We start from the raw sequence: 11,058 nt of genomic DNA, 5'->3' as shown, positions 1-11,058 counted from the left end.
TAAATATTTAAAATTTTATTAGATATTATATATTTTATTTCGTAAGAATAAGTAAAAGTTAACTTTCCAAGATATCGTATGGCAAAAGAATCTGGTTTTACTTTCATCAAATTTCCAATAGAAAGTGTGAAGTAAATGATATATTAGAATATATTACATACACTGAAAATTAATATTCGCGATGAAGTTTACTTTTTTGAAAAATAATACGATTTGATATAAGAAAGTAGGCAGAAATATTTAGTTACTAATTCAAAGTTAGTTATACTTAGGATATGTACCCACTGTCAACCAGTCGCTAGCGCGAACACTAAATTCAAAGAAATGTATTAATACGTATATATTTGGTTTTGGTGACTAAAAGAAGGAAAAGCGACTCGCTGGTTGTCGTAACTATTTAATCTAATTCATCCATTTAAAGTAATAACTTGAAAACCAGACACTGGCAAACAACTTTCCAGGTTCCCAAGGGATCACTCCTCAATTTCGCCTGTATGTAAATCCGCTATTAATATATATAAAATCTTACATTAATCTGGACGACAGTGCGTACGCATACTTACTGAATAAAATATCAATTTTTTAATCGCTTCTATGAATGAATTTACAGGATAATAATAAATCGAATAGAAATAGATAGAATTTATTAACCTCGAAAAGTATTATTGGAAATACTTCTTATTGAGCCATTAAAAATAATTTTTCTTTTTTATATTACGGCTCATTACAAGCTCATTACAAGGTTTGTTATTGTAATATAATATCATTATTTATCATCAGAATAAGACAGTAAATGATAAATGCAGAATATAAGTATAATATAACTATTCAAACAAATTTGGTCAAAAGAAGCAAGAGCGTTTAAATTTTAATTAGTTTAAAAAATGTATATATATACACATATGATAGTGACATAATGCATTTACGCAAATCTGGTGCAATAAAATAGTAATCAACAATATTGCTTTTATATAACTTCAACGCAATTATTGCGCGGTATGAAATAAATAAAAAATAATATTTTTTTTTGATACGGTTGATTAGCACTCTGCAAGTTTTACATATTACGCTTATACTGATTCTTTTCAGATATTGAATCGAAGATTGGAAAAAGAAATAATTATTATGTTCTTTAAATTATTCTATTTACGATAGACAAACACATTAGAACTTTGAATTAGAAACAAAATTTAATGGTTCTAAGAAAAGTGTTCTTTTCATATCAATTTTCATTTTTAATTTGATTTTATATTTAATAAAAGTATTTTTGTCTTTAGCTCATGGAATATTAATAAATAATTTTTATCGTAGAAAAATATATCAAATTACTCGTACGAAGATTAAATAAGAAAAAATTTTTTGAAAGCAAAATCGTGCAGTTTCAGTTGTAACGTTGACGGAAAAACTCAAAGCCCTTTCTACTCTACCTACTTTTCTCTCTACTGAATCTATAATAAGGCAATAAATTGTTTACTGTCTGGCAATGTGCGATAATAATCACATTTACAGTATTATACCAAGTAAAAAGGGAAAGTAGAATAGAAATAAAAGGAATTTTTATTTTGAAAAATCAACGTAAAATGTATTGTGAATTTGTATTGTTTTCAAAAAAATTTTACATAACCTTAGTAATTGATTTCAATGAATTAAAACGTATTACTATATCTCGTATTATTCGAATAAAAGACTAATCAATTAAAAGAAATTTTTTTTATAAAATAACTATCATAACTCTTAGATTTACACTTCTAGATTCATAATAAAGGCTACTAATTGTGATATTTGAAAAAAAATCAGTGATCGAATTTCGGCATATAATTAGCGTCAATTAAGATCACAATTACTTATATTTACGAAATATGCAGAAAAACGTATATATAAATATATACACATATATATACGTTTATATACATATACATATACATATACATATACATATACATATACATATAAGATTATACATATATACATATATATTGCTTAATGACATAATGACTTCTTATGAGATAAAAAATTTTTTCGAAGAAGTAAGGTCGAAGCGATTATACTTTCATTATGGAAATTGATGTCTCTTCTAAAAGTTAATCGATTCTGCTTCTCGAACAGGGAGGAGTATTGAAAATAGTTAGCCTGCTTGGAATTCCTATTATTTCAGACAATGTTTCTATTGCACGCTTCACCGAGTTTGAACTTTTCATCGAATCGACCGACGCAAGCATGCGTCATTTACCGTTGAGTGAAATAAAACTAAAGAAAAAGAAACGACAACGGAAAAACAACTAAATAAACAATTCGACTTGTTCGGGTGTTTTTTATAATGAACTTACAAGCAAAGCTTCGATGTTTAAAATTTTAGAATTGCAACAACAATAAAAAAAAAAAGATAAGAACGATTTAATTAATAAGACGAGTGAATTAATACATTATATTTTATCGATCATTATCATACGTTAAGCATCGACGTAACTTTCACTTTTTCCACAAAAACTAATTTAATTAATTAATCTTCATCCTTTCGTATTATAAAATCGACTAGATTCCAATCATTATTTTATTTATATTATCTATCATATGAATTGTTTATTTATATTATCTATCATATGAATATCTATAATTCAATTTTCTATTTTTGCTTTCTTCCACTTGCGTTCTTATATTGACTTTAAAACTATTCATAATCAAATGCGCGTGTATATTTATTTTTTTTCTTCGTATGTAACATGATGGATCAAATGCCACCAAAGTACTTCGTAAAATTGAAATCTCTAAGATGGCTTGTGCAGATATTCTTTAACATTCTTGATTTAGCCGAAATAAACTCGGTGGGTGTTATATAAAGAAGTAATCGGGGAAAAAATTTCTAAATAGCTATTTTTATTTCAATTAGCTGAAGATCTTGCTGGCAATTTTAAAAGTATGCAACAGAAAGAATAAGAATATATACAGGAAAAGTTAATAAATGTAGGTTCAGTTTCATGTGTGAGAAAAAAGAACCAAATAAAATATTATAAAGAAAACAAGACTACAAAAATCTGTTTCAAATGCAAAAAATATGTGTGTGGCAAATATATCATTCAAATTCCAACAATTTGCAAAAAATGCGCTGAACATGAATAAAGTGTGCATATTGTTTACTTCTAAATTCAGAAATAAATGGAAATTTTGTTCTCTTATCTTTATACAATTTTTTAATTGAACAAATAAACATATAACAAACGCTATTTAGAAAATTGTTTCATTCACACACTAATTGGCGTACTATATATATATATATATATATATATATATATATATATATATATATAATACTAAATAGTATATTTTTTGTTATACATATATTGTAAAATATATAACTTTGAAGACGGATCATTTGACCCGCTGTGGTAGAAATAGGTGTACATGAAGCATCGGTACGTTTAGTATTAAAAAAAGAAATTTATTTAAGGATTTTAATAGAGCAGAAAATTCCATCTAAACAACGCCTAATTGGCAATAATTTTATATTCATGCAGGACAACGACACAAAACATAAAACTACAATGTGTACGAATTATTTAAAACAATTAGAAAAAGATTCTAATTCAAAAATAATGGAATGACCACTCCAATTTCTTAATTCAAATTAGGCTTCAAACCCCATTGTAAAACTGTAGGATCATTCGGACATATAGATTAGAAAATAATGTACGAAAAACATCTTTGGGAAATTTTGCAAGCAGAATGGATCAATATTTAAAGTGAGATATTGAAAAATTTAATAACCAGGATGCTACGACTCGTTAACGTGATCATAAAAGTACGCGATGGATATATAGACGAAAAAAAATATAATTACTTTTTATTTATATTGGTGAGATATTTACTGACTTATCATTAAAATATGTTTTTTAACATTGTAAAGATTAGTATACACAAAAATGAATCAAATTTACCAAAAATTGCATAATTTTGTAGTTATAAGAATAAGGAAAGTGCCCACATAATTATGAGCGATAATGCATATATATATATATATATATATATATATATATATATATACATTCTTGAATATGCCTGTAAGAATTACATAAACTAATTTAAAGCAATTTCTTTAATTAGAATTTATTTTTAATTTATTTTTACAAGTAGTATTAACATAACGTTTCATAATAATATGAGTTAATTGGCTACGAAATCGGCGAGACTGACCAACGTTATATGTCGAGTCTGGACTTCTCTAGATCATATCGATATGAGTATGTATATATGAACATGTAAATACTAGTATACCATAAGGATATTTAGAACAATTATTTAGAAAAGAATATATCATAACATGTATCATATCATAATGGTATGTACATACCATAATAGTACTAATATAGGTGATTATTATATCATATCCGGTGTTTAATTTCGTAAGGACATTTCTTTTTATACATTTTTTTCTTAAAGATCTTTTATCTTTAATATTTCATTTTAGAAATTTTTTATTTTTTATTTTTTTAAATTTAAGATTTGAATTAAAAAACAATTGTGATAAATATTCGATAAATTTCTTGATCGATACTGCATTACGACATTACGTCGATAATACGATTAAATCGCACGCATATACGCATATACGCATGTGTATATATATATATATATATACACATAAGAAATTACTATAGAAATTAATTAAAGTTCAGTAATTTCGTTTAGCCGGGTTGCCCGAGTTAATGCATTAGTACTCGAGTATAACTTAAGCGTCGTATTTAACGTGGATACAATTAATAATTATTATACCGTATTAAGTATCTTATGATATAGTATGTTTTTTCCAAGTAATTTCAAGCATTGTGAACATGAAAGTAAGGATATTGGTTCGATGAAAAATTTGTCAATTAAAATAAATCTTTCGATTGTATATGATATTATATATTATTTTTGTAAATTGTATTCTGTAATTGTGATTCTTGAAAAAAAAATTTAATTTAATATATCAATGCAGTTATACGATTTATTTTATTGGTAAGATATATAAGGTTTTATTTTATTTAGTGTATTTATACGTAATTTAATATTATAAATATTATCATATATATAATAACATGTATCATGTTATCATACTATGTATAATAGATACGATATATTTTACTATGTTACATTACATGTTATATGTAATATATTGTACTGTATATATATACTGTATATATGTACTGTATATATATACTGTATATATGTACTGTATATAATACACATTACAGTACACATTATATGACATAGTATATACATTATATAATATTATATATACGTTACATCTATTATTATATGCAATTTATTTGAGGTATAGATATTTTAATGTTATTATATATAATATATATTAAATATATAATAACGTATAATAGTATAAATATTTGAATATAAAATTCTATTTTATTTTTCATTTTCGCAGGACACACTTACATTCCTTTATTAAGTAAAAGTAAAATCATGGGATATATACCTGATACCGGTATGGCGAACTTTAGTAAAATCGGTCGATATATATCATGAAGGCGTTCCTGCCTTCTTAAATAACGTATACACACATATGTATACACACAGTAATACACCGTCTACGTTACACAATATACCTTTTCCGTGATCTATGCTCTCTCCAGTTAGAGATATGTCTCCTGTCTCTCGTAGGAGGCTAAGTTTTAAGCCGATACCACTCGGAAATTAGATCAGTCTTTGTTCGGCCAGTGGGACCTGGTGTTCGTTCGCAAAACAACGCAGTTCCTTCGTGATCGGTCTAATGAAAACATCTTTCTTATAGTTACATCTTGTCGAACATAAGTAATATCTTACGATCGTTATTATTTGGCGAGTAACAATTTTTCAAAATGAGGTAAAACATAAAAATGTTAGATAAGCAATTTTAAATGTATAATATTATCATATTAAATATTTTTGTGAATTTTTATTATTTTGTTCAATAGAATGTGCGTGACTTTCGATCATAATAAATTGCAAAAATTATATCGAGAAAAGAAATTTACAATTTCTGAAAATACATTAATATAAAAATTTAATTAGTTGAACGTTGAATCAACAGTTAGAATAAATTTTTCACGTCATTTATCCTTGGCATTTGACTACTAAAGTTTCTCGACATATATATACCTACATTTCTTGCGTGCATTTCCAAGTTGTCGTTCTCGATCAGGGCTATCGAAGTTCTCAATGCATTCAATTAGATTCAATGAAAGCCATTTGTCAATCTGTCTTTGTTCATGTGATCGTCCGATAATTTTAACATTTCACCTAAAGATAAAAGATATCTTGCATCTTTCGATCGACGAGATCGTATAATGCAATATTTTACTAATAAGATATGTTCCAATGTGCATACAAGTTGTTACGTTATAATTACACTTTACTGTTACTCAGATGCAAACAGAATCAATTCGAAAGATATAATTTCACGATGAAATGTTTCAGTTATTTCAAGTGAGTTCAATTGTAAAGACATATATATTAGATAATCCAAAATAATTGGCAATAACTTCTATACTTATACCTTCATGAACTTATAACTTCTATGTTTATAACTATTAACTTCTTAACTTATTGCTTATATTAACTTATAACTTCTATGTTTATAACTATTAACTTCTTAACTTATTGCTTATAACTTCTTAGAACTTATAACTTCTATACTTATAACTATTGAATTATACGATGATTACTAATTTTTTTATGAATTAATAATACGTATATAATAAACTAAATTAAATATTATGAAAAAATGATGGTGAAAGCATGATTGAATATATATTAAAATATTTAAATTTACATATCTATATTATTATTTTACATATCTATATTATAATTATTATTTACATATATATTATAATTATTAATTAATCAAAAAAATATTCATTAATGAAACAAAAAAGGACAATGAAAAATTAAAGAAAGAAATGACAAAAATCAATGAAATCTTATCTAAAGCCGAAACGACTTAACAATCCCTTTTGTGTGAATAGTAGATTGTTCAATTTCATTGTTTTAAATTGCAAAATCTCCAGGAAGTATCATTTCGCAAACAATGCTTATGTGAGATTTATGCACATTGAGTGAAAGAAAGTTAGGATAGATCAATTCCAGAAACTAGTATATCCTTAGAAAATCGATAGAGAGAGAGAGAGAGAGAGAGAGAGAGAGAGAGAGAGAGAGAGAGAGAGAAATAAAGAAAGAAAAAAAGAAAGAAAGAAAGAAAAGAAAAAGAAAGTAATTTCGACGTTTGAAAATTAGAGCTTTATGATTTTTTTTCATCAATATTACAAAGAAAATTGTATGCCAATAAAAATTGTATCTTTTTTCAATTGAAATCAGTTTCCTTTTTTAATCGATGAAAATGTCATTGCATTTAATCGATTCTGTCTACAATATCGTATACATAACAAGAAATAAAAATATATATACCTTCCACTTGATCAATAAATTCTGGTGAGGTGAATGAATGTCAAGTGAACGGTAGATTTCACAAAAAGCGATTCGTGCTTTCGCGTTGTGTCCTTGTACACTTTAACAATTATTCTTCGTTTAAACGTACAAATCGTTTTATATCCAAATTCCACAAAATTTGAATAGATTTTTAAAAATAGAACTTATATTTATCTGATTAAATAAATATTATGATCTATATATTTTATATAGTGCACAAATTATAAAATAATTTTCATTTCATTGATCGTACAAAAATTTTTCGTAGGTTCATCTTTCCATTGATTTTCCTCGCAGTATCATTCGACCTCAATGTTAATGCTGAATATTTGGAGACTCTAATGCAATGGCCATTTATCGATTACGTTCTGCCATACGATAATAATTTCCGCGGAAGATATCGTCCAGAAAACGTAGTTCCTACAGGCATCGAAGTCTCTTGGAGAAGAATTTTTATCAGCTTACCACGACTACGTCAAGGTGTTCCAGCTACTCTTGCTTACATTCCAAGAAACGTTCCATTGGGTAGCAGTCCAAAACTTCAACCGTATCCTTCGTGGGAATGGCATAGCGCGGGAAAAGGAGAATTTAATTGTTCTCAGCTGATATCTGTCTACAGAACAAGACTCGATAGATGTAATCGATTATGGGTCGTCGACAGTGGCGTCATGATGTCCCTCGATAATTTTACACCAATTTGTCCACCAAAATTACTTGTTTTTGATCTTCACACGGATACAGTTGTCAGGCAATATACTTTCCCACGAGAGGTTGGTTCAATGATCTTATTTTATTCTAATGAAGTTGGTGCATAGAATAAAAAAATTTATTGGAATTTTAATGAAAAAAAAGAAATCTTGTTAGATTAGAAATGTCAAGTGTAATGGTATAATTCAAATCACAAATTAGAAACAGGTTAAATAGGATTTGTAGAGAGCCAATTAAGTCATTTTTATAATATCTACAGGTTTTGAGATTGAACACTTTACTGACTAACCTTGTAATTGATGATACTAAATCTACTTCTTGTGATGACGTATTTGTTTATATGAGTGATACAACTGGACCAGGTTAAGATCATCGTTATTAATTTTTTCAGAATGAATAAAATAACGATCGATATTAATTTCAAATGATATTTTTTAGGAATTCAAATTTTTGATGGTGCCAATAATACAAGTTGGCGAGTACTTCATGCTTCGATGCTTCCTAATCCAGATTATACTATTTATCAGGTGATTTGTATGAATAATAAATGATCTACACGATTTTGTGTTAATGATTTTTTGATCGCTATCTTTATCTTATAATAGCTCGGTGATGAAAACTTCGAACTCCCAGACGGTATCGTGGGACTGGCTTTCTCTCCAAGGCTCGGTATGGTATATTATCAACCACTTGCCACCGATCGTCTTTTCGGCGTACCAACGTCGGCACTTCAAAACGGCCCACTTCCCTTTGGACAACAACTACCAGTGACCTTGATTGGAAGAAAGTCTAGTCAAGGTCTTCCATTAACCGTGGATCCTTACGATGACTCGATTTTTTTCTCGCCAATTAGGGAAACAGCTATTGCTAATTGGCAACCTCAAACAAATAGTCAAAGGTAAATTTATCGATTTCTTTGGATCGGTTTTAACATCGATTTGGTTTGATACTCCAAACGAAATGTTTCAAAATGATGTTTCATTCAAACAGCAAAAATATCTTTTTCTTTTAGAATCGTCGCGTACAGTCCGGAAAAATTGCAATTTACCGCCGATCTAAGATGGACCGTACGTGATGACGGTAAAATCTGGATCTTGTCAACCAGATTCCATAAATTCTTCAATCGAAGAGTAACTTCTCAAGAAATCAATATTCGTATCATGAGGCTCGTTCCCGAAACCGTTCTATCAAAAAACGTGCCGATTTACCAATACATCAATTCACATTTATTGCATATTTTGTATAACAACACGATCGGTTTTTAAGTATACCAAAACGATCGATTAAAATTTCGAAAAAAAGTTTTTTAAATATTCTTGAAAATCATACTTAAGCAAGATGTTTAGTTTAATGAATTTTCTTTAAACTAAAATAGATAATTAAAATAAATCTTGTAAATTTTAATTCGCGGAGATCACACTGGAGATCAGTGGAGTAGAGTAAAATGTAATCTAGGGTATATTTTTGTATTTTTTTTATCTACTTTTCTATACATTCATATAATTTAATACAATTCATTCTTTAAGAAAACTAATTTGTGTTAAAGTTATTTACTGATGATTGGTAGAATATTTATTATAGATTTAATTGATAATAAGACATATTCTAAATTTTACATAAGAAGTATGTTAAAGCTATAAAATATTGAATAAAGGACGAGGAATTAATAAATAAAACATCGACTTTATATGATTGTTAGAATAATTATTAAAATTCTCATTATTAACATATCTATCTCGCAAGAACAAAATGTTGAAGAGCCTGTGCGATGGCAACTAGTCATACTTCTATGTATATATGGGATCAATTTCTGTATACATATGATCAATAATATAAGATCAATAATATTTTTAACATTCAACAGCAAATATTTGCAGTTTAACGAAAAATGAATATTTACATGAATTTATTTTCAAAAAATGGTCAAAAACCGGTTACATATCGACAAATAGACAGGTTCTCCATGGTTCAATAAACGGGATTTTATTTTAATTCTTTCTTTTCTCCTCAGTAAGGTCAAGGCCATTCGAGAACGATTGCATTAATACGTATTCTTTGTATTTATCAAATTATTAAACGTTGTTTATAAAATCCAATGAAATGAAAGAAATAGAAAAAGAAATTGAACGTTTTTTTTTTTTGTTGCGTACTTCAAGTTGACAGATTTTTATAGTTATTTTAACAGAGCCGTAAAATCATAAACTCAGACGTAAAGAAAAGATACGTCGATACCGCAAAAATAATTTAACAGAATGAATTTGAAGTTTGAAACAAAGCAACGTATTGGTATCTTTGTTATATTTCATCGTATCGATCACGTGTATCTTTTCTGTTTATTTTTTATGACGACAATCGGATATGATAGGATAGAGAAAAACGATCATAATTATGATTAATGAGAAATGTTCAAAGATAAATGTTTTATAGACATTTTATAGACATTAATAAAGCTAATTTTATTGTTGATAACACTATAATGACATGATGATAGATAGTTAAATAACTTCGTAGAAATGCCGATAATAAAAAAAAATAAAGATGACTAGTTCGAAACTCCCACGAGAAGAAAAAGAAAAAAACTGGTCACTTCAAGATATATCGAACCATGGATAAGTAAAAGATTAACGGATAAAATTATTTATACAAATTTTATGCTAAGGTAAAAATATTCTTTACAGAAATACGTGAACACGTATAAACCAAACGACTAGCTTAGGATTGCACAACTGTCCCAACAAAAGAACATTCAATTTACACTGCTATCGCAAACGTTAATACTTAACAAAAAATTTGTTAATGGTTCAAAGAAGATTTTTTTTCATTTGTTTATATAAACTGGATTTCGAGATTTGGTTTCGAACATGGATATTAAAATTAATTAAATATACATGTAAA

At 27.2% G+C, this 11,058-nt stretch overlaps 1 protein-coding gene across 2 annotated transcripts; it reads left to right on the top strand.

Annotated features, from left to right (window-relative positions):
- The first annotated feature begins 5,626 nt into the window (after positions 1 to 5,626).
- On the top strand, positions 5,627 to 10,285 carry LOC118446767 (dopaminechrome tautomerase). Of its 2 annotated transcripts, XM_085656054.1 has the most exons (7): positions 5,627 to 5,854; positions 6,397 to 6,456; positions 7,724 to 8,225; positions 8,423 to 8,525; positions 8,602 to 8,690; positions 8,769 to 9,061; positions 9,176 to 10,285. In XM_085656054.1, exons 1-7 carry the CDS (start codon positions 5,850 to 5,852, stop codon positions 9,426 to 9,428), a joined length of 1,305 nt encoding a protein of 434 aa, XP_085512180.1. In that variant the 5' UTR covers positions 5,627 to 5,849; the 3' UTR covers positions 9,429 to 10,285. The 2 variants fall into 2 exon arrangements, with proteins under 2 accessions (XP_085512180.1, XP_035733690.2); XM_035877797.2 differs by lacking the exon at positions 6,397 to 6,456 and having other exon boundaries at positions 5,630 to 5,854; positions 9,176 to 10,262.
- Positions 10,286 to 11,058: the final 773 nt, after the last annotated feature.

The sequence above is a fragment of the Vespa mandarinia genome, chromosome 3, assembly GCF_050613455.1.
Source record: "Vespa mandarinia isolate Hongniang chromosome 3, ASM5061345v1, whole genome shotgun sequence".
NCBI lineage: Eukaryota > Metazoa > Arthropoda > Insecta > Hymenoptera > Vespidae > Vespa > Vespa mandarinia.
Note: the sequence above shows the minus strand (reverse complement) of the source record. Positions and strands in the feature narration are given on the sequence as shown.

Bases quoted from the DNA above. Each gene is read 5' to 3' on its own strand.
- LOC118446767 (XM_085656054.1), top strand. The intron at 6,457-7,723 runs GTGAGTTCAATT...AATTTTTCGTAG, and splicing joins AAATGTTTCAGTTATTTCAA to GTTCATCTTTCCATTGATTT. The intron at 8,691-8,768 runs GTGATTTGTATG...ATCTTATAATAG, and splicing joins CAGATTATACTATTTATCAG to CTCGGTGATGAAAACTTCGA.